The sequence below is a fragment of the Polistes canadensis genome, unplaced genomic scaffold (assembly GCF_001313835.1).
Source record: "Polistes canadensis isolate GaletaPanama2010 unplaced genomic scaffold, ASM131383v1 scaffold_461, whole genome shotgun sequence".
Lineage (NCBI taxonomy): Eukaryota > Metazoa > Arthropoda > Insecta > Hymenoptera > Vespidae > Polistes > Polistes canadensis.
Window position 1 is genome coordinate 1,657 of NW_014570008.1, and position 24,376 is coordinate 26,032.

The 24,376-nt window shown below is 40.2% G+C and overlaps 1 protein-coding gene across 1 annotated transcript; it reads right to left on the bottom strand.

The window, feature by feature from the left end:
* Positions 1 to 4,147: 4,147 nt before the first annotated feature.
* LOC106792529 (uncharacterized protein YBL113C-like) lies at positions 4,148 to 5,006 on the bottom strand. The gene is made up of 2 exons (XM_014758986.1): positions 4,706 to 5,006; positions 4,148 to 4,440 (listed from the first exon to the last, which is right to left on the bottom strand). Exons 1-2 carry the CDS (start codon positions 5,004 to 5,006, stop codon positions 4,148 to 4,150), a joined length of 594 nt encoding a protein of 197 aa, XP_014614472.1.
* Positions 5,007 to 24,376: the final 19,370 nt, after the last annotated feature.

Below are 24,376 nucleotides of genomic sequence, written 5' to 3' on the forward strand. Positions count from 1 at the left end.
AGGTGCTGTTGCAGCTGTATTTGCATGTGTAGTGGCGGTTACAGTCGCATTTGTAGATTCAGTTGCATGTACAGTTTTAGGGGAAGTTGTAGTTGCAGTACCAGTTGTAAGTGCAGTAGTCTATGCAGTTAATATTGTATTTTTAGTTGCATTTTTAGTAAAAGTCGCTGTTGTATGTGCATTTAAACTTAACAGTTGCATGTGCAGTTGCAGATTTATACGCTTTTCTAGAAGCATATAGAGTTGCAGTTGAATGTGCAGTAGCAGTTATAGTTTCGGTTGGATAAGCAATACAATTGCTGTAGCAGTATGATGTGAAATTCTATTTTTAGTTGCAGTTGCAATGCAGTAGTTTGTGCAGTTTCAGTGGAATTTGCAGTAGCAGTGGAAGTTTTAGTTGGATTTGCAGTACAGTGGCAGTTGCAGTTGTAGGTGCGGTAATAGTTGCCAGTGCAAAAGCATCTGCAGTTCCAGTAGAACATGCAGAAGCAGTTGCATTTGAATGTTACAGTTAAATAGGCACTTGCAGTTTCTGTTACAGTTATATTTAAAATTTTAGTGTCAGTTGCAGTTTTAAGGTTAGTAGCATGTGCAGTTGCAGTAGCATTTGCTGTTGCAGTTTCATGTGCTTTTGCAGATGAATATGCAATCGCAGGAGAATGTGCAGTAGCAGTTTAAATTTCAGTTGTTATGGCAGTACAGTTGCTGTTGCAATATCATGTGCAGTTGCAGTTGTAGTTTCATGTGCAGTTTCATGTGCTGTTGCAGATGCAGACAAAGTGACATGTGTAGTTACAGCAGCAGCTGCAGTTGCAGTTGCAAATGCAGAAGCAGTTATAGATGCAGTGGCAGTTGCAGATGCAGTTGCATTTGCAGTAACAGTTGAGTAAGCAGTTGCAGTTGCTGTTGCAGTAACACTTAAAATTGTTGTGTCAGTGGCAGTTTGAAGTTTAGTAGCTTGTGCACTTAAAGCTGCATTTGCAGTTGCAGTTTTATGTGCTTTTGCTGATGCATATGCAGTGGCAGGGGTATGTGCAGTAGCAGTTTTAGTTTCAGTTAGATAGGCAGTACAGTTGCTGGTGCAGTAAAATTTACAGTTGCATTTGTAACTGCATGTGCTGTTTCATGTGCAGTTGCAGTTTTATGTTTAGTTAAAATTGGCAATTGCATGTGCAGTGATAGTAGCAGTAGCAGTTACTGTGGCAGTTTTATTACAGAAGCTAAAATTCAGGGAAGTTTACAGTAGCGGTAGCAGTTTTTGTAGGATTTGCAGTACAGTGACAGTTGCAGTTGCTTTTGCAGTTTTAATTACTGTTGCAGTTGCAATGCAGAAGCTTGTGCAGTTGCAGTGGAATTATCAGTAACAGTTGCAGTTTGGGTTAGACTTGCAGTACAGTTGCAGTTGCAGTTGCATTTTTAGTTGCAGTGGCATTTTAAGTTGTAGTTTTATTTCCATGTGTCGTTTCATATGCAGTTTTAGATGCAGAGTCGTCTACAATTGAAGATGTAGTGGCATGTGCAGTTTATGTGCAGTTGCAATAGCAGTTGCAGTTTTCTGTGCAGTATTAGTAGCATATGCAGTTGCAGTTGAATGTGCAGTAGCATTTGCTTTTTTAGTTGGATTTGCAGTAAAGTAGCAGTTGCATGTGCAGTTGCAGTTTTAGTGGCATGTGCCGTTTTATGTGCAGTTGCAGATGCATATGCAGTTTACTGTGTGAATAAAGTTGCAAGTGCAGTTGCATTTGCAGTTACAGTTGAATGTGCAGTTGCAGATGCTGTGGCAGTAACATAAGCAAATGTAGTTTTAGTTGCAGTTGCAAGTTCAGTATGCTATGCAGTTGCAGTTGCAGTGGCTGTTGCAGTTTAATGTGCTGCTTCAGATGTATTTGCAGTTTTAATTGAATGTGCGTTGGCACTTGTAGTCTAGGATGGATATGTAGTACAGTTGCAGTTACAGTTGCATGTGTAGTTGCAGTTGTAGCTGTATTTGCAGTTCCATGTGCAGTTGTAGTTGTAGTAGCATGTGCTGTTTTATGTTCGGTTGCAGATGCCAATGCATTTGCATGTGTGATTTAATTTGCTGTTTCAGCTGCAGTGGCTTTTTGAGAAACAGTTTGAGTTGCAGTTGCAGTAGCATTTGCAGGATGTGTTAGTAGTTGAATATGCAGTTGCAGTAGCATTTGCAGGATGTGTTTGTAGTTGAATATGCAGTTGCAGTAAATAATGCAGTTTTATGTGAAGTTGCAGTAGCATATGCAGGTGCAGTTGCAATAGCAGTAACAGTTTGTTATGCAGGACTTGCTGCTGTTGCATTAACATGTGCAAACGTAGATGCAGTTAAATTTGCAGTAACAGTTGAAAAAGCAGTTGCAGTTTCTTTTGCAGTGACATTTAAATCTGAAGTGTCTTTAGCAGTTCCAAGTTCATTAGCTTGTGTAGTTCTAGTTGCGTTAACAGTTGCATTTTTATGTGCTGTTTCAGATGCATATGCAGTCGTAGTGAAATGTGCTGTAACTGTTGCAGTTTCGTTTATATGTGCAGTAGATTATGCAGTCGAAGTTTTATTTGCAGTTGCATATTTTGGTTTAGTTGCAGTAGCATGTGCATTTAAAGTTGTTTTTGCAGTAACTTGTGCAATTGTAGAGCCAGATTCAGTGGCAAGTGTACAGTTAAAGTTGCATGTGCAGGTAAATTTGACATTTGCATGTGCAGTTGCAGTTTTACGCTCTGTTGCAGATTCATACGCAGTTGCAGTGAAATGTGCACCAGTAGTGGCAGTTTAGAATGGATGGGTAGTACAGTTGCAGTTGTAGTTGAATGTGCAGTGGCATTTGCATTACAAGTTTAATAAGCAGTTGCAGTTGCTGTTGCAGTAACATTTAAAATTGTAGTTGCAGTTTCAGTTTCAAGTTTAGTAGCTTTTGTAGTTGCAGTTGCATTTTCGGTTGCAGTTTCATGTGCTGTGACAGATGCTCATGCAATTGCTGTAGAATGTGAAGTTACTGTTGCAGTTTCGGTTAGATGTGAAGTAGATTGTGCAGTTAAGGTTTTATTTGCAGTTGCATATTTAAATGCAGTTGCATGTGGATATAAAGTTGCAGTTGCATGTGCAGTTGTAAATTTTTGTGATGTTTTTGGTGCAAATAGCGTTGCAGTAGAATGTGCAGTAGCAGTTACAGTTTAAGCTAGATGTGCAATAGTGTTGCCGTTTCAGTTCCATCTGCAGGTTATGTTATTAGTTGCAGGTGCTGTTGCAGTAGCAGTTGCTGTTTCATCTGCAGTGGCTGTTGTAGTTGCAAGAGGATTTTTTTTTTCACTTGCAGTAGCACATGCAGATACATTTAAATTAGCAGTAACAGTAAAATGTGCAGTTGCAGCTGCTGTGGCAGTAACATATGCAATTTTAGTGGTAGTGGCAATTGCAAGAGTAGTAGCTTATACAGATACAGTTGCGTTGGCCGTGACAGAATTAAGGGGACATACAGATGTTTTTGCAGTTTTAGTGGAATGTGCAGTAGCAGTTACAGTGTCAGATAAATGTGCAATACAGTTTCTGTTGCTGTAACATGTAAAACTCTAGTTGCAGTGGCAGTTACAATGCAGTAGCTTTTGCAGTTTTAGTGGAATTTGCAGTAGCAGTAGCAGTTTCAATTGGATTTGAAGTACAGTGGCACTATCAGTTGCATGTGCAGTTGCAGGTGTTATTCGCAGCTGCTGTATTATAATTTGTTGTAGTAGCATGTGCAGTTCTTTTTGTATGTACCGTTTCTAGTGCAACTGTAGTTGCACTTGCATGTGCAGTTTCGGTTACAGTGGCATGTGCAATTGCAGTTTCAGGTTCAGTTGCAGTGGCATGTTTGGTAAATTTAGCAGTTGCATGTGCTGTTTTTGTTTTACGTTTTGTGGCAAATGCACGCAGTTGCATTAAAATGTGCAGTAGCAGTTTCAGTTTTAATTTAATGTGCGGTACAGTAGCAGTTTCAGTTTCATGTGAAGCTGCTGTTGTAGTTGCGTGTGCAGTTTCATGAGCAAGAACATCTTAATTTGCATTTGCTGTTGCAGTTAAAGATTTATATGCTACTGCAGATGCATAGGCAGTTACAGTTTAATCAGTAACTGTTGCAGTTTTGGTTGGATGTGCAGTAGATTATGGAGTATAAGTCTTATTTAGAGTAGCATTTTTAGGTACAGTTGCAGTTGCATGTGCCATTGCAGTTGCTGTTGCAGAAACTTGTGCAATTGTAATTTCAGTTTCAGTAGCAAATGCAGTAGCTAGCACAGTTGCAGTTGCATTTGCAGTTGCAGTTCTATGTTTAGTTGCAGATGCAGAAGAATTTGCATTTGTATTTATAGCAGCAGTTGCAGTGGCAATTTCATATGCAGAATCAGTTGTAGTTACAGTGGCATATGCAAAGGCAGGTTCATTTGCAGTTGCAGTTTCTTATGCAGTTACATTATATTTTATAGTGTCTTTTTCAGTTACAGGTTCAGTAGCTTTTGCAGTTGCAGTTTCATTTACAGTTGCAGTTTCATGTTCTTTTGTAGATGCATACGCAGTTGCAGTAGGATGTGCCCTAGCAGTTTTTTTTCGGTTTAATAGGCAGTACAGATTCTGTTGTATTAGCATGTGCAGTTACAGTTGCAGTTGCATATGCAGATTCAGTTTTAGTTTTAGTAGCAAGTGCAGTAGCGTTAGCGGTTGCACTTGCATTTGCAGCTGCAGATTTATGTGCAGTTGCAGATGAAGATGCAGATGCATTTATAGTTATAGCAGCAGTTGCAGATGCAATTGCATACGCGGAAGCCGTTGTAGTTGCAGTTGCAGTTTCACGTGCATTTGCAGTTACAGTATCATGTGCAGTTCTTGTTGCATGTGCTGTTTTAGGTGCAGTTGCAGTTGCATTTGCTTGTTCAGTTGCGGTTACAGTGGCATGTGCAATTTTAGTTACCTCTGCAGTTTGAGATACAGTTGCAGTTGCATATGCTTTTAAGGCTTGCAATTGCATTTACAAATTTAATTAAAGCTACAGTTGCATGTGTAGGTAAAGGTAGCAGTAACATTTGCAGTGGCAATTTTACGTTCTGTTCAAGATTAGTACGCAGTTGCTGTAGAATGTTCAGTAGCGGTTCAGATTCCTGTGCAGTTTTATTTGCAGTTGTTGTTTTAGTAGTAGTTGCAAATGTGGATGTTTATGCAGTAGAAATTGTATTTGGAGTTTCATTTATAGGTGCATTTGCAGTTGCATGTGCATTTAAAGTGGGCATTTGCATGTGCTGTTACAGATTTTTGTACTTTTTTAGTTGCATATGAAGTGGCAGATGTATCTGCAGTAGAAGTAGCAGTTTCAGTTAGATGTGACACACAATTGCAGTAACAGTTGCAAGTGCAGTTGCAGTTCCATTTGTAGTTTTAGGTTTTTTAACAGTTCAATGTGCAGGTGATGTTTGTAATTGCATGTGCAGTTTTAGTTGCAGTTGCAGTTTAAAGTGCAGTTACATTTGGCAGTTGCATGTGCAGTTGCAGATTTATGTGCTGTTTAAGATGAATATGTAGTTGTAAAAGAATGTACAATAGCATTTCTAGCTTCTGAAGGTTTTGCAGTACAGTTGCAGTGGCAGTTGCATGTGCATTTAAAGTAAACAGTTGCATGTGCAGTAGCAGATTTATGTGCTGTTTCAGATGCGTATAGAGTTGCAGTAGTATGTGCAGTAGCAGTTGCAGTTTCAGTTAGATGTGCAATAAAGTTGAAGTTGCAGATGCATGTGCAGTTGCAGTTGTATTTGCATTTGCCGTTTTATGTGCAGTTGCAGATGCTGACGCAGTTGAATTTGTTGTTACAGCAGAAGTTGCAGTTGCAGTTGCATAGGCAGGTAATGTTAGCAGTTTCAAATGCGATTGCAGTAAAAGTTGCAGTTTCGTGTTTAGTTCCAGTAGCATATGCAGAGGCAGGTTGATTTGCAGTAGCAGTTTCTTATGCAGTAGCATTTTAAATTATAGTGTCTGTGGCAGTTTCCAGTACAGTAGCTTGTGCAGTTCAAGTTGCATCAACAGTTGCAGTTTTATGTGCTTTTGCAGGTGCATATGCAGTCAGAGTGGAACGTGCAGTAACTGTTGCAGTTTCGGTTTGATGTAAAGTAGATTATGCAGTTAAATTTTTTTTGATGTTGCATTTTTGAGTGCAGTTACAAGAGCACATGCAGATGAATTTGCATGTGCAGTAACAGTTAAATAGGCAGTCGCAGTTTCTGTTACAGTAACAGTTAAAATTGTAATGTCTGTTGCAGTTTCATGTTTAATAGCTTGTGCAGTACAAGTTGATTTAACAGTTGAAGTTTTATGTGCTTTTGCGAATGCATATGCAGTCGCAGTGGAATTTGCAGTAACTGTTGCGGTTTCAGTTGGATGTGCAGTAGATTATGCAGTTGAATTTTTATTTGAAGTGACATTTTTAGATGTAGTTGCAGTTGCATGTGCAGTTGCATTTGCTGTTGAAGTAAATGGCGCAATTGTAGTGTCAGAATTAATTGCAAGTTCTTGTGCTTTTCAATTTGCAGTGATTTTTGCATGTGCAGTTTCTTAATCAGTAGCAGATGCATATGCAGTTGTATTTGTATTTTTAGGGGCAGTTGTAGCTGTAGTGGAAGTTGTAGTTGCATGTGCAGTTTAATGTGCAGTTGCATTAGTAGTTGCAGTTTTATTTGACGTAGCAATGCTATATGCAGATGCAGATGCATTCGCTGTAACATTTGAATGAGTAGTGGTAGTTGCAATAGCCGTGGCAAATGCAGTTGATTATGCCGGTTAAGTTTTATTTTCAGATGCATTTTAGGGTGCAGTTGCAGTTTCATATAAATTTAAGGTTGACAGTTGCATGTGCAGTAGCAGATTTATGTGCTTTTTTAGATGCATATGGAGTTGCAGTCGTCTGTGCAGTAGCAGTTGCAGTCTTAGTAAAATTTGCAATACAGTTGCAGTTTAAAATAAATGTGCAGTTGCAGTTGCTGTTGCAGTAACTTGTGCAATTGTAGTGTCAGACTTAGTTGCAAGTGCAGTAGCTTGTTTAGTTGCAGTTGTAGTTTTTTGTGCAGTTTCCTGGGCAGTGGCAAATGCATATGCAGTTGTATTTGTAGTTTTAGTGGCAGTTTTAATTGTTGTTGCAGTTGTAGTTGCATGTGCCGTTTTATGTGCAGTTGCAGATGCAGACGAAGCTGCATTTGTTGTTACAGCAGAAGTTGCAGTTGCAGATGCAGTCGAAGCTGCATTTGTTGTTACAGCAGAAGTTGCAGTTGCAGTTGCATATGCAGAAGCAAGACAAGTTGCAGTTGCATGTGCAGCTGCATTTGCTTTTGCAGTAACTTGTTTAATTGTAGTGTCAGTTTTAGTTGTAAGTGCAGTAGCTTGTGCAGTTAAGGTTGCGTTTGCAGTTAAATTTAACAGTTGCATTTGCCGTAGCAGTTTGACGCTCTGTCGCAGATGAATACGCAGTTGCAGTAGAATGTACAGAAGCAGTCGCAGTTTCGAGTGGATGTGAGGTACAGTAAAAGTTGCAGTTGCATGTTTAGTTGTTGTTGTAGTTGAATGTGTAGTTTTATGAGCAGTTGCAGTAGCACATTCAAGTGCAGTTAAATTATAGCAATAATTGAAAAATTAGTTACTGTTGCTGTTGCAGTAACATTTAAAATTGTAGTTTTAGTCGAAGTTACAAGTTCAGTTTCTTGTGCAGTTGCAGTTTCATTTTCCGTTGCAGTTTCATTTGCTGTGGCAGATGCATATGCAATCGCAGTGAAATGTGAAGTAGCAGTTCCAGTTTTGGTTCGATGGTCACTACAGTTTCTGTTGCAGTAAAATTTGCATTTGCAGTTGTATTTGCATGTGCAGATTCATGTGCAGTTGCAGATGCACACAAAGTTGCATTTGTAGTTACAGCAGCAGTCGCAGTTGCTTGTGCAGGTCATGTTTGCAGATGCAAATGCAGTGGCAGTGGCAGTTGATGTTTCATGTGCAGTAGCAGTAGCATATGCAAATGCATGTAAAATATGCAGTAGCAGTTGATGCTGCAATAAAATTTGCAATTGTATTTGCAGTAGCAGTTTCCAGTGCAGTAGCCTATGCACTTGCAGTGGCAAGTGCTTTTGCAGTTTTATCTGCTGTTGCAGATGCATATGCAGTTTCGGTGTAATGTTTGTTACTAGTTGCAGTTTTTGTTAGATGTGCAGTACAGTTGCAGTTACAGTAGCATGTAATGTAGCTGTTCCAGGTGTAGCTTACGATGTTGTAACAGTTATTATATGTCCAGTTAAAGTTTGTAAATGCATTTACAGTGTCAGTTGCAATTGCAGTTAAATGTGCAGATAAAAATTGCAGTTGAATGTGCAGTGGCAGATTTATGTTCTTTTTTAGATACATATGTAGTTTCAGTAAGATGTTCAGTAGCAGTAACAGTTTCGATAGAATTTGCAGTAAAGATGCAGTTGCATGTCATGTGCAGTAGCAGTTGCTGTTGCAGTATCGATGCAGTAGCTTGTGCAGTCTAAGTGGAACTTGCAGTATCAGTTGCAGTCTCAGTTGCATTTGCAGTAGAGTGGAATTTGCAGTAGCTTGTGCAGATTTAGTTGTAGAAGCAGTATTAGTTGTAAGTTCAGAAGCATCTGCAGAGACAGGTTTAATTAAAGTTGCAGTTTTTAAATTTGTTGCAGTTGCATGTGCAGTTTTAGGTGCATTTGCATGTGCAGTTTTAGCTGCATCTGCAGTTTAATGTGCAGTGGCAGTGGCACGTGCGATTTAATCTAGCAGTTGCAGTTGCATGTGCGTTTAAATTAAGCAGTTGCATGTGCAGTTGCAGTTTCACGTTCTGTTGCAGATGCATACGCAGTTACAGTGATATGTGAATTTGCAGTTGCAGTTTTAAGTGCAGTTGCAGTAGCATATTTAGAAGCTTGTGCTGTGGCAGTGGAATTTGCGGTAGCGTTCGCAGTTTCGGTTAGATTTGCCGTACAGTTACAATTGCAGTTGCATTTCCAGTTGCAGTCGTAGTTGCAGTGGCAGTTTCAGTTTCCGTTTGATGTTCAGTACAGTTGCTGTTGCAGTTGCATTTCCAGTTGCAGTTTTAGTTGCATGTGCAGTTTCATGTGATGTTTTAGACTCAGTTGCATGTGCAGTTAATATTGTAGTGGCATGTGCTGTTTTATGTGCAGTTGTAGTAGCATATCAAGTTGCAGTAGCATATGCATGTGAAGTTACACTGTCAGTTGCAGTAATTTGTGTAGTTTTTGTGTCAGTTTCAGTAACAAATGCAGTAGCTTGTGCAGTTGCAGTTGCATTTGCTGTTGCAGTTCTATGTTAAGTGGCAGATGCAGAAGCATTTGCATTTCTAGTTATAGCAGCAGTTGCAGTTGCAGTGGCATATGCAGAAGAAGTTTTAGTTTCAGTTGTAGTTTCATGGGCATTTACGGTTACAGTATCATGTGCAGTTCTTGTTGCATGTGCTGTTTCAGGTTCAGTTGCAGTTGCATTTGCTTGTGCAGTTGCAGTAGCATATGCAGATGCAGTGTCAGTTGTAGTAGCATGTGCTGTATTTTGGGAGCGGCAGATGCATATGCAGTGGCAAGTGTGAATAAAGTTGCAGTTGCAGTTTCAGTTTTTTTGTGCAGAATTAGTTTTACGTGCTGTGGCAGATGCATATTTAAATGCAGTTTAATGTGCTGTAGCAAATAGAGTTTTGGTAGGATCTGCAGTACAGATTCAGTTGCAGTTGCATGTGCAGAATCAGTTGTAGTTGCATGTGCAGAATCAGTTGTAGTTGCATTTAAAGCTTCATGTGAAATTGCAGTATTACTTGCCTTTGCATCTTCAGTTTTTGTTGTAGATTTAGTTGCATGTGCAGGCAAAGGTTGTAGCAGCAGTGGAATGTAAAGTAGCAATTGCAGTTTCAGATAGAAGTGCTGTACATTTGCAGTTGCAGTTTCAGTTACATGTGCAGGTGTAGTAACAGTAGCAGTTAAAATTGCAAATGCAGTTTTAGTGGCAGTTGCAGCTGCTTGTGAAAATGCAGTGAATTGTGCAGTTTTATGTGCAGTTTCATATGCACACGCAATTGCAGTTTTTGTAGCAGTATTAGATGCTTTGCAGTGTTGGTTGAAAGTACAGTTTTTGTTTCTGTTGCAGTATCAGTTTAAAGTTCTGTTAGAAAAGGTAAAAAAATTCATAAAGCAAAATAATTTTATTGGTGTTTATTTTACTGTTGGGTGTGCATTACAAGTTGCAATTGCAGTTGAGTGTACTTTTAAAGTTGCAGTAGCAGATCAATGTTTAGTAAAAAAGGTAAAAAATTTATAGTAAAAAAAAAATGATATGGTAGATGCAGTAACATGCACAGTTGCATTGCCAGTTTCTTTGGCAATTCCACAAGCAGTTGCAGATGCAGTTTCAGTTGCTTCTGCATGTGCATTTGCATTAAAAGTTGTATGTGCAGATAAAAATGTTAGGTAATGTATATTATATAATAATCGCAATTACAGTCGTAGTTGTATGTGCACTTTCAGGTGTATGTTCATAAAAAAAGTTAATAGTAATGTATTAAAAAAGAAATGTAGTTGCAGCTGCAGTTACATGTAAAGTTGCGTAAGCAGTTGCTGACGTAGTAGCATGTGTAATGGCGGATGCATGTTCGATGGCAGGTAAATGTGAAGTTGAAGGTTTAATAATAAAAAATTTAATAATTATAAAAACTGCAGTTAAAATTGCAGTTGCATTGGCATGTGCAGATGCATGTTCTGCTGCAGATACATGTGCAGTTACTGGTAGGTATGTTGGTAAAAATGGTATTAAATGTATAACAGGAAAAAAACGAATTTGCAGTTGCCACTTCAGTTGCAGTAGCATTTGTCGTTAGAAAAATTTATAATAAAAAAAGATACAGCTATACTTACTGGTGCAGTGGCATGTGTAGTTTCAGATGCATTTACAGTTGCAGTTAAATGTGCACTTGTAGTTAAAATGATAAATAATTATTTAATAATCATAATTGCAGTTTCAGTAGCAGTTCTAATTGTAAGTGTAGTATCAGATGCGGTTGTAAAACAGGCGAAAGGCAGTAGGCAATTTTTTCCAGGTCCATCGGACCCCCCCCCCAGGCGGTCACGACTGGGAGACGAAACCCGCGGAGGGGGGTGGTTCGAGAAGGGTCGGTAGGGAGAGGACCGCGAACTCCTCCCCTCCGGCAAGTTCAAATTTTTCCAGAATAAATGTCGACGACGAAACTGATCTAAGAAATCTATTAAATTCAAATCTTTGTTCGCGAGGCCCAGGTCGCGCGAGTCCCGTTAGTACGGGTTTTTCCCCCACTGATAGGGGTGGCGACATTTTCAATAATTCTAATTCTAATTTAAATTTAAATAATTCTCTCGAAATTTTAGTCAGGGATGACGACGGAGGAGCGTCGGCATCCGCCAGTACCGGCGAGGAGCTCCCCCCCGTGGGGGGTACGAGTCGGAAGCCGGTCTCGAGGACGACGTCACCTCGGAACGCAGCAGCGAATAGGCGTCCGGAGGCGCGCCGTCAACGCCGTTCGTCCTTCGAGCGTCGATTCGCTGCTGAGCGCGAAGAGGTGGTTCGCGTCACCGAGTCCGTGTCTTTCGTCGAAGAGCTGGAGATTGCAGCCAGAAGAGTGGCTACTTTCCTCAGCTCCTTAAGTTGATGGTGGAGGTTGAAGGTGGAGGTTTTTTCTTGACCACCTTCCTTGTTGGTGGTGGCCTCGACGATGGCTGGAACTCGTCCGACGACGAAGGGGGAGACTGGGTASGAYGAATAGCGGCCACTCGTGGTCGACTACTGACCACGGAGGTGGTGGTTCTGGCCGCGACTGACGGCGCACGCGTCGTAGTCGTGGTCGGTGGCTTCGCGCTTCTACGTACTCCCCGCCCCGCAGAAGATGGATCTTTCTCTGTGAGGGTGGTCGCGCGGACGGCGCGCGGCCTCGGACCGTTTGCACTCATGCTAAGTCTATTGCTCCCCCCCGGGATCGCAGTACTCGTGTTGGGGGGCGTCCTCACTTCTGCGGGGGTGGTACCTCTTAYTGAAGACGTCGAAGAGACTCTACTCGGCCCAGGTCGTTGGACTGGAGGGATATTCGCAGGAAGAGGCARCCCGTGGACCTTTTTATAGTGCATGGTCACCGCGCGACGCTGGAACACGCCGTCGCCGGTGAAACCACACACGCTACATTTTGCTAGAACTTTAGCCTCACTCTTATGGGCTACTTTAACGTGTTTTGCAAGGTCCTCGTGCCGCCTCGCCCCCGCGAATACACCATCCCTGCGTCCAAATTCGCGTAAACGTCCTACCGCCGCGGTAAGACAGAGCTCGCAGGTGAGCTCTGCAGCGACAGSATAAAGGACATAAATTACCCTATCGCCGTCTATTTCGCCTGGATGACAAGTACGAGAGCAGGACGAATAAGTTAACAAAAAAGTGTATAAATAAAATCGACAAAAAGGTAAATAGGGACCAGTCAGTAGAATAAAATAAAAATAAAAATAAAATAAATTAGAATAAAGTCAGTCGGTGAAATAAGATTAAAAAAATGTAAAATGGGGAAAAAAATGAAAAAAATGAGAAATAAGAATATGAAAAATAAAAATAAAATTAAAAATGAAAATAGGGGCTGTATTAAAATTTCCGGAAAATCGGAAAATCTGGAAAATCCGGAAAATGAAAATTTCGGAAAATCCGGAAAATCCGGAAAATTAAAAAATTGAGAAATAAATAAAATAAAAATAAAAATAAAGGGGGTAGAATAATAGGTTAAAATATTTGTCAAAAGGTAAAATAATAAATTATGACGATGACAAATAAATTAACAAAAAAAAAAAAAAAAAAAAAATTAAAAAAAAAAAAAAAAAAAAGTAATAAATTAACATAAAAAATAAATTAATAACCGCCTCTCGTACTTATCTTGGGAGAGGAGTAGGTAGGACGGTGACGGCAACGGAAATTCGCACACCGAATATCGCAAAATCAAAAAATAAATAAAATAGAATAAAAWATAACTAAGAGGTCGCCCGGTATATATACATAAACGGTGTGCGAAGCGAAAATGTCAAATAAATTAAACGCAATTTCTTACAAAAGTAATAAATAACAAATAATAATAAATAAATAAACGCAATAAATAATAAATAACAATAATTTGTTGCCCCTGGAGTGGAGACTGACGGCTGCGGCGAGTTTAATTAATTAATTAATAAATATATTATTTCAAATAAAATGAAATAAAATGAAACAGAATAAGATTGATAGGATAATATATGAAGGTAAAATATCAGTTAAAATCTAAACACTGTTTCTGTCCGGCAGACCGCTCGCCGGTGAGTGGTATGGTCAAGAAAATTAAAAAGTTGAATAAATATTTAACAAACAAATATAAAGATACCACTCATGCGACGAACGGACGACGGACAGTCCGGTAAAATGAATTAAATAAATTAGAATATATATAGAATTTAACAATAAAATTAAAATAAAAGCCGTTGGCAGTGTTTAGATTTGGACAATTACAGGGGAAAACAGAGGAAAGGTTAAAGACGACGTGTAGAAAAAAGCCAATTAACGCACGTTAGATTTACTTATTTTTCAAACTAACGTACGTTAAATGGCAGTTTCTACGGAAAGGAAGTTGGCGAGGTGAGGAAGTGGGGAAGGACGAAGGTGTTTATATTTGGTTTTACAAGGGTACTCTTCTCGAGAATCTCATCTAGAGAAGAGAGTTGGGGAAGTACACAGGGATACGATAGAACTTTCTAGAATATTCTAGGAAAGAACTGGATAAGGAGCTGAAGGGGGGGGGAAATACACTTGCTCGCAGTGACGTCAGTCGTCCGAGAGGAAGGAAGGGGGAATCGGCGATATGAATCCTACCGTTACCTCGCCTCGGTGAACCACCTACTCTTTCTTTCTCTTTCTTTCTCTCTTATTCACTTTTACTCACTCGTACGCTCACTCACTAGACTATTCGGATCATACAAATACTGTTTGACCATCATTGACCGTTTCTGCAGATGGCCCATTGCAGTTCTATTAAAGGACATTACAGCAGATTGGGAAGAGCTGGGACAAGCGTATGTAAAAATATGTAAGATCAGGTGTGAGAAAGCAAAACAAAGAGGGTTGATGATTAATATTGTTGATATGTATATATTGAGTAAATATCGATATTACAAATACGGTTAAATGCTTCTTAATATAACAGGAATTGTAACAAAAACGGAACGTCTTAAAATCTAACAGTAACACGATTAATACCGTTTTGAAAAATAACATCTTAAACGACTTTGACGAAATAACAACTTGGACGACCAAATAAACAAAGATTTGAACTACCTAACGACTAAATCTCAGCTTCGACAACGTAACTAATTCGCAATTTCACGTCTTTTCGTCTCAACGATCGGCTAGTGACTCGACTTTTCCTCTTCACGATCGGCTAACGCCTCGACTTTTTCTTCTCAACGATCGGCTAACGCCTCGACTTTTCTTCTCAACGATCGGCTAACGACTCGACTTCTATTCTCAACGATCGGCTAACTACTCGACTTTTATTCTCAACGCTTGGCTAACGACTCGACTTTTATTCTCAACGCTCGGCTAACGACTCCTCGCGCTGGTCCTTCCCCAAACATAAACACATACTCCGCTATGTTTACATTCATCAGCTGAGGTCTAACCGACGCGCATCATCCTTCGTCCCCACACTTGGCCATTCTGCACTGGCACCTGTCCACAGGTGCCTTTCGCGGTACGTCTATATCATCATCATTTTCTTCGCCGCTCCCGTCGGAATCTGCTTCCACCCATGGTTTCATAAAATCGACCACTGTGGTTGATCGCTGAGGGCCTTCATGACTCCCCTCCTTTTCCACCATGTATCGGTTGTGACGCAACTCCCTAGTAACGCGATACGGTCCTAATTACCTCGCCGCTAATTTCAAACCTGGTCCGAGTTGCGTCCGTTTAATGGCCACTAGATCATCTTCGCGGTACTGTCTAGGCTCCTTCTTCCTTTTATTGTAATTTCTCAAATTCTCCTGCTGGATCTTAGCAATGCTTTCTTTTGCTTTCGCTCGGGTCTCGTCTCTCTTTTCCTCAAACATTGCCGCCCACTCTTGTTCAAGCAATTCCTGGATTTGTGGATCTTCCCTTGACCTTATGCGTGTCCCGAAAAATAACTGAAAAGGCGACGTATTGATGGCACAATGAGGCGTTGCGTTCAAATACTTCTGCGCTGCTCCCAAGTATCGGTACCACTCACTCGGCTGCGGTGCTGACAGCTTTGACAATAGCGGAGTCAACGTTCGGTTCACCCGCTTGACTTGTCCATTTCCCCTTGGCACCCCGGTGACGATTAGCGAATGCTCGATTTTTTCTTGTGCACAATAATCCCGAAACTCTGTAGACGGGAAGGCCGTTCCCCGATCCGAAATAATCCGTCTTGGATTTCCAAATGTCATTGCCTSTTTAACTAAATGCGAGAGAACTTCGTTGGTGTTCGTTGTCTTCGTCGTATAAAGCCCCACAAATTTTGTAAATGCGTCCACAACGACAAGCACGTGGCGATAGCTTTTCCTCGTTGCCGGCAAGGGTCCTAGACGGTCAATATGGTAAGTATCCAAGGGCAACTCGCCTTTACTTATCGGCTCAAGAAAACCTTCTTGTTTCCCTGCCTTTCTCTCGGTCAGTATGCAACTAAGGCAATTGGCAATTGTCTTTTCCACCTTATCCCTAATACCCTGAAACCAATAATCTCTCCTCAAAAACGCCTCTGTTTTTCCGACAGCAAAATGAGGCTGGAGTCTGTCCCTGCCCCCTGGAAGGAGTCTAACACTGTACTCCTGTACAAAAAGGGAGACAGGGGCAACCTGGGCAATTACCGTCCAATAGCGATGGGGAACACCATCGCCAAGCTATTCGCGGCGGTAATTGCCTACCGTTTGATCGATTGGGCGCGAAACAATGATAGAATCAGCGCTTCTCAGAAGGGATTTCTCCCTTTTGAGGAATGCATGGAGCATAGCTTCATCTTACAGGAGGTATTGACGGATGCTAGAAAAAAGGGAAAGGAGTTAGTCGTCGCCTGGTTGGACCTCGCAAACGCGTTTTGATCGGTCCCCCACGCGGCTATTTTTGACGCACTCCGTCGCCATCAAGTACCCACTAAAATAATTCATTTAATTCAAAATCTTTATGGGGGATCGCCACTTGTATCAGGGGGGGGAACGGTCTCACTGAGCCTGTCCCCATCCTCTCTAGCGTTAAGCAGGGCTGTCCGTTAGGTCCCATAATTTTTAATCTCACCTTCGAGGCTGTCATACGCCCACTATGCGACCTCGAAGTGGGATACAAATTATTTAATAAAAACTATAACAACTTAGTCTACGCAGATGACGTGGCCCTGCTTGCGGGCACGCCTGGGGAGATGAGGACACTCCTAGTTAGAGTAGGGGATGCAGCGCGCTCGTCTGGCCTCGCCTTTAATGCGAGCAAATGTGCCTCCCTCCACATCGGTAGAGGGAGATCAGTGAGGCGAGTCCAGCCGACGCGCTTTATGATTCAGGAGGATGAAATGAGACCGTTAGGTGAAGGGGAGTCCTACGATCACCTTGGCACACCGACAGGGTTCAATAATAATCAAACGCTGTGTGAAACTATTTCCGGCTTAATCAATGACGTTCGCGCAGTCGACGCTAGGCTTTTGGCCCCGTGGCAGAAACTGGACACGGTAGCGAGTTTTCTGCTACCACGTCTTGATTTCTTCCTCGGAACTGCACGAGTGGAGAAGAGTCCCCTGAAATTAGCGGACAAGATCATCAAAAGGGCAGCCAAGAGGTGGCTGAACCTACCTCAGCGAGCGAGCGCGGAGGTAGTTTTCCTACCCCCTAGGGAGGGAGGAGGCGGACTCCTCCCGTTTGCAGACCTGACCGATGCTCTGACACTAGCACATGCTTTTAAACTTTTAACATCTTTAGATTTGAGTGTCAGTGCATTGGCCTGGGAATCGCTGAGGGAAGCAGTCTCTCGGCGGCTGAAACGCCCTCCTAACAACGATGACCTTGTCCGCTATCTGTCCGGAGAAATCACAGGAGATTTCTCCGGACCTTCGAGGGACGCTTCCTCACTCTGGTCAAAGGCTAGAAGCGCTGCGCGGCGTGGGGGTGTTTTTTTTCTATATAAGTGGGAATGGTGTGGGGAGCGCCAAGAAATCTCCCTGGGGTGCCGAGCTAGTGGGGGCCGGACGGTTCGCGTTACATCGTCATCAAGGAGCCAAATAGTTGGTCGATTGCGGTCTGCAATTATTGCGCGGTACCGGGAGAGGCTTCTCGCCAAGCCTGACTAAGGTAAGGCGTTTGAAGTCTACTCTCGATGTCCATATTCGAGTCACTTTATGCGGGACGGGAGGAACACCCGCTTCGCCGATTGGCGCTTCATCCACCGAGCTTGCCTTGGCGTCTTGCCTCTTAACGGAGCAGGTCGTTGGGGGGAGGGTGACAAGCGTTGCCGGCGATGCGGGGAGACCGAGACGATCCCGCACGTTCTGAACCGTTGCGGACCGCACTCGGCCGCGAGGCAGCTCCGACATGACGCTATCGTTGAGCGTCTGGTGAGGGCAAACCGGATGCCTGGAACCGTATCGGTCAACCGGACTGTCGAAGGCGCCGACATCTTGAATGCAAGTCTTAGGCCTGACATTGTGATCTGGGACGAACGGACCAAAAAAGTCCTTATTATTGATGTAGCCGTGCCTTTTGAAAACCGGAGGGAGGCCATCGAGGAGACTAGATTCATCAAAGTAGCAAAAAACACTCCCCTGGCCAATGATCTCTGGCAGCACGGCTACGAGGTCTCTGTCGTCCCATTCACGGTCGGCGCTCTCAACGCGTGGGACCTGCAGAATGAACACGTCATTGGTCTCCTCCGTGCCAACAAAAGATATGCTGGCATGATGAGGAGGCTGAAGGTCAGTGAAACCATCCGTTGGTCCCGCGATATCTACGTCGAACATGTGTCCGGTGTCCGACAGTACTAACGCGAAAAATTCTATAAAACCTTGCCACGGTGAACCGGACTCCTCGGTCGTGGGGGAGACCGGCGTAAATCGAGTCGCGATTTTATATATCTATTTATTAAAACTTAYCATTTATTTATTTATTTATTAAATCCTAATACATATTTATACTTTATATTTTCGACACGCTATTTTTCTTTTTTTTTTTTTTTTATATACATATTACATACAAAATTATATTTACTACATTTATTTGAACTAGTATTATATTTAATGGTTTTTTATACTATTTTTACTACTTTCTACTTTCTTTATATATTTAATTTATATCAGAAACCATTATATCTCTTATACTTATGTAATTTTCCTCCCTCATGTAGGGGAGTCGATTGTATTAAACATTCTCTTCGGAGAGGAAACATTTGTTCAATATTGAATAAATATTATTATCAGATGCGGTTGGCGCGGCAGTTCCATGTACAATTGCAGTTAAAAAAATTAAAAATAATTAAATAATAAAAGTTACAGTCTCAGTTGCAGTTTTAATTTCATCTGCAGCAGCAGTTGCTGTAGCAGTGGCATGTACAGTTGAAGTTAAAGTTGCAGTGGCATGTGCATTAAGAAATTTGATCTAATGTATAATAAAAAGAAAACTCATTTGCAAAGGCAGTGGCATTTGTAGCTGTGGTATAACATCTATTGGCAGTAGCATGTGCTGGTAAAAATGTTAAAAAATGTATAATACAAAAAAAAGCAGTTACAGTTGCAGTTGCAGTTGCTGATGCAGTTACATGTGCAGTAGCAGATGCATGTGCAGTTGCAGTTTAATTTGTACTTGTAGGTAAGTTGATAAATAACTATTTAATAATAAGTATGCAGTTGCAGTGGCAGTTGGAATTGCATGTGCGGCAGAAGTTTCAGTGAGAGCTGCAGTTTCATGTGCAATTGCAGTTGCAGTTTTAGATGCATGTTCTCTTGCAGTTAAATGTGCAATTGCATTTAAAAGGATAAAAAATCACCTAATAATAAAAATTGCAGTTGCATGTGCAGTAGCAGTTAAAGTTTTAGTTGCATTTGCATGTTTATTTGCAGTTGCAAGGGAATGTGCAGATATAAATGTGATTGAATATATAATAAAAAAAAACGCAATTATAGTTGCAGTTGCTTTTGCATATGCAGGTAAAAATTTTAATAATTGGGTAATATAAAAAAAACGAAATTTAAGTTGCAGTAGCATTTGCAGAAAAATTTTTAAAAATATGTAAATAAAAAAAAATGTAGCTGCAGTTGCAATTACATGTTTGGTTGCAGTTAAAGTTGCAGTTGCATGTGCAGTTTCGTTTACAGTAGCATGTTTAATTGCAGTTTCAGGTGCAGTTGCAGTTGCAAGATCAGTAAAAGTTAGCAGTTGCATGTGCTGTTTCAGTTTCACGTTCTGTGGCAGATACATACGCAGTTGCAGTGAAATGTGCAGTAGCAGTTGCAGTTTCGATTGAATGTGCAGTACAGTAGCAGTTGCAGTCTTATGTGAAGTTTCTGTTGTAGTTGCGTGTGCAGTTTCACGTGCTTTAAACCTTACATATGCATGTGCAGGGTCTGTTGCAGTTTTATATGCTTTTTTAGACGCATATGCAGTTTCAGTGGATTGTGCAGTAGCAGTGAATTGTGCAGTAGCAATTTTTGTTTCGGTTTGATGTGCAGTACAGTTGTAGGTACAGTGGCATTTGTAGTTGCAGTGGCAGTGAAAGATGCAGATGCATATGCAGTAGCAGTGGAATGTGCAGTGGTAGTTTTTGTCTCGGTTAGATAAACAGTACAGTTTCTTTTGCAGTAACATGTGCAGTTGCATATGAAGTTGCAAATGCCGAAGCAGTTGTAGTTGCCGGTGCAGTTGCAGTGGCAGTTTTTGTTTCATGTGCAGATGCAGTTTCATGTTTAGTAAAAACTTGCAATTGCATGTGCAGTTTTAGTAGCAGTGGCAGTTACTTTTGCAGTTCTAATGAGAAAGCTTGTGCAGTTGCATTAGAATTTGCACTAGCAGTTGCAGTTTTTGTTAGATTGGCAGTACAGTTACAGTTTTAGTTGCACGTTAGGTGGCAGTCTTATGTTCAGTTGAAGATACAGATGCAGTTGCATTTGTTGTTATAGCAGCAACTGCAGTTGCAGTTGCATATGCAGAAGGAGTGGTAGTTGCCTTTGCAGTTTTATGTGCATTGGCAGCTACAGTATCATGTGCCGTTCCAGTTTCATGTGCAGTTTCATGTGCAGTTGCCGATGCAGACGAAGCTGCATTTGTAGTTACAGCAGCAGTGGCAGTTGCATGTGCTGTTTAGTTTAACGTTCTCTTCAAGATGCATACGCAGTTAGAGTGGAACGTGCAGTTGCTGTTGTAGTTGCATGTGCAGTTTCATGTGCAGTTGTAGTAGAACATGCAGATGCAGTTGCATTTGCAGAATCAGTTGAATAGGCAGTTACAGTTGCTGTTGCAGTAACATTTAATATTGTAGTATTTGTGGCAGTCTTAAGTTTTGTAGCACGTGTAGTTGCATTTGCATTTTAAGTTGCAGTTTCATGTGCTGTTGCAGATGCATATTCAGTAGCAGTGGAATGTGCAGTAGCAGTTCTAGTTTTGTTGGGATAGGCAGTACAGTTTCTGTTGCAGTAATATGTGCAGTTACAGCTGCAGTTGCATATGCAGATTCAGTCTTAGTTCAATTTGCAGTTTCATGTGCAGGTTATGTTAGCAGTTGTCGGTGCAGTTGCAGTAGCATTTGCTGTTTTATGTGCAGTAGCAGTTTCATGTTTAGTTAAAACTTGCAATTGCAAGTGCAGTTTTAGTAGCAGTGGCAGTTACTGTCGCAGTTTTAATGAGGAAGCTTGTGCAGTGGCAGAGGAATTTTCAATAGCAGGTGCAGTTTTGGTTAGATTGGCAGTACAGTGACAGTTGCAGTTGTAGTTGCAGTAGCAGTTTCAGTTCTCGTTTGATGTTCAGTACAGTTGCTGTTGCAGTTGCATTTTTAGATGCAGATGCATGAACAGTTGCAGTTAAATTTGCACTTGCAGGTAAAATTTAATAATAAAAATTAAAGTAGCAATTGCTTTTGTTTGTGCAGTAACAGCTGCCGTGGAATTTGCAGTTGCAGTGGCAGTAGTAGTTGCAGTTGCATAAGCAGTGGCAGTTACTATCAGAGTGTCATTTACAGTAACAGTGACATGTGCAGGTATAAATCTAAATAAATTTAAAAAAAAGATGCCAATTTAATTGGAAATCAAAGTACAGTTGCAGTGTCATTTAAACCTAAAAAAAAACAAAAAATTGGAGATGCATGTGCAGTAGCAGTTTTAGTTGCTGTTGCTGCTACATGAACAGTTGCTGTAGCAGTTGCATGTGCAATGCAGTTGCAGAGGCATGTGTAGCTAAAAATGGAAAAAAATAATTAAAAAAAATTGCAGTAGTAGCAGCAATTGCAAAGTCAGTGGCATAGAAAATTTAAGTTGCATGCGCTGTTGCAGTTGCAGTTGCCTTAGAAGTTGCAGTACCAACAGCTGTTTCTGCTGCATGTACAGTTGGCGTAGCAGTTGCAAGCGCAGTTTAATGTGTAGGTAAGCAAGTAAAAATTTATGTAATAAACAGTAAATTTATTTGCAGTTGCATGTGTAGTAAAAAATGTTACATATTATTCAATAAAAAAAAATGCTGTTGCAGTTGCAATTGCATGGGAAATAGCAGTTGCAGTTGCTTGGGCAGTTCTAGTTAATTATGCAGTTGCTGGGACAGTCGAAATTGAAAGGGCGGTTGCTGTTGAAGTTTTAGTGGCATAAGCAGTTGCAGTTACATGTGAAGATGCATTTGCATGTGCATTTACAGTTGCATTTAAAAGTAAAAATGATAAAGAATGTTTTCTAAAAGAAAACACACTTACAATACTGTGATATGTGCAGCTTTCAAAGTAGTTTCAGTTGCAGATGCATGTTCAGTAAATAAGTTAAAAATGACATAAAAAAATGTAGTTGCAGTAACGATTATTTTTACAGTGGCAGTAGCAGTAGCAGTTTTAGTTGCAGTTCAGTTTTATGTGCAATTGCAGTTACAGTGGCGTTTGCAGTAGCATAAGCAGTTACAGATGCAGTGGCATGTGCAGAGTAAAATTTAAAAAAACTTATAATACAAAATAAATTCTTTGCAGTAAAGATGAAGTTGCAATTGCAGTTGCATGTGTATATATAAAATAAATATGTAAAATAAATATATAAAATATATATAAAATAGAATAAAGATTTTGATTACAATTGTTAACCTTTTCGTTACGGCAGTGTGCTCCGTCGGAGTGACGCCGCTGTACGGATCAATGTCCTGCCGGAGTAGCGGCACTGAACGGAGCCGGTCTCAGGTCAGGCAGATGACGCCGTCTATAGGCGACGCTCGTACACACAGGACATCGCGCGGATGTCGCCTATAGGCGACGCTCGTAGCGACAGGGTTAAAGGTTTATATATGTATTTATAATTAATAAGTATCATTTTTTTTATTTTTTTTATACGTAGGAAGAAGGATGGTATAAAAAAAAGGAAATTTTTCTTTGTTTGTTGGTTTTTTTTTTAATTCTTCGCTTGTTGTCTAAAACGTGCCGTCGAAGGCGTCCAGTGTAAGATTAGAACAAGTGCCTTTGTTAATGACCTAGCTGGGCGGGCTTAACCACGGTTTAAAGAGTGTGAAAGCACGATAACAACATTTCAAAATTTTTTATATTCTCACAAAGAAAAAATATTCTTACTTCGATATTCTCAAAAAGATTAAGTCACGTATCTCGAATATTGATATAGAATCTATAATCTTTACACATGATACATAAATCGTAATCACATTCAGTGTCACACGAATTCTGAGCAAAATCCACGTCAGCCAATCTCGTTATTTTTAGTACATATTAAATGTAAAATAAATGTATATGAATTCAGAATATACCTTTAAATAACTATAAAATAAAGATCAAATAAATAGAGCATAAATAATAAGCCATAATATTAGTTTTGGATGTAACATAAAAATTGTTTATATTTGTACTGAAAATTATAGGCTAAGCCGATATTTTACAAAGTAAATTAGAAGTTGACAGAATAAATAAAAATACACTCGAAGACGATTCATAACCGTAGTGCAACTATTTTTCTTTGCTGCGCTCCGCATTAGTTTAAATTTCGTTTTTCTTATGTTTTATATTCTTTATCCTACGAAGACGATATTCTTTACATTTCTCCGCATTAGTTTTAGGAATCACGGAAACTTTAATTTGAATTGAAGTGTATACTGATTCTTGTCAGAAATATAAAAAATTATATATAAGTCCACATTGAATACAAGTAAGTTATATCAAAAAACTTTATGCGTCAACGGAAATAGCGCAGTGACAGAACTAGTTCCTGTTTGATCATGTAAATCAAACAGCACTTGAGTACGATAAGGACTTGGATGAATGACCGCTTGAGAAAAAAAATTTTAAATCGATTTGCCTCGCGCATCGTTAATATTTCAACAAATTTGTGATGTCGATTTTTCGGTCGCATTTAACTTCAGTTTACAAAATGGGCAAAAAGAAGTATAACTTCAAAAAATGTAGTTGCATAAGCAGTTGTAGTTGCAGTTGCATGTTCAGTAGCAGTAGCATGTTCATTTCAAATTATTAAATAAAATATAAAAAAAAAAATGCAATGGCAGCTACAGTTTAATGTGCAATTGCAGTTGCAGTTGCATGTGTAATGGCAGTTGCAGTTGCATGTGCAACTAAAAATTTTAACGAATCTATAATATAAAAAGAAGCAATTACAGTTTTATTGGCATTTGCAGTTGCAGCTGCATGTACAGTTAAAAATTTTTAAAAATTTATGTAAAGATAATATTTTCTCTCTAAATTTGGCTCGTTAAGTAGCTGAGTAGCTTAGCGCGCCACTAGGAGGATATATAAGACGAAGAGTAGTAATATTAGTGACTAGTTACCAAAGTTCGTTACAAAGAGATATACTTAAAAGAATAGAATAATACAAATATAATAATATAAGTGACCTCGAAAGAGCATTAGAAGTAACCGTCTTAAATTGTCGTTTCTTTGTTTTACAGAGCAACACGTTATTCGAGTTATTTCCATTCTATCCAACCTGATAGATAGATATTAACATTACAAAACGACAATTTTTGTGTCAACATGAGATTCAGATTTGAATTGAAAGCTGTTGCTTCTCCAAAGAACACCAAGTATACGATAATAGCTGTAACATCAATTACTACGGAAAAGGAAGAACAATATGTGATACCAAATGAATGT

Excerpts from the sequence above, each read along its gene's own strand:
- LOC106792529 (XM_014758986.1), bottom strand. The coding sequence starts at position 5,006 with ATGCAATTGCAAGCCTTAAAAGCATATGCAACTGCAACTGTATCTCAA. Across the intron at positions 4,441-4,705 it reads ATCTGCAGCTGCAAATGCAA|AAACTGCAACTGCAAATGAA; the intron begins GTGCAACCGCTA and ends TAACTGCATAAG.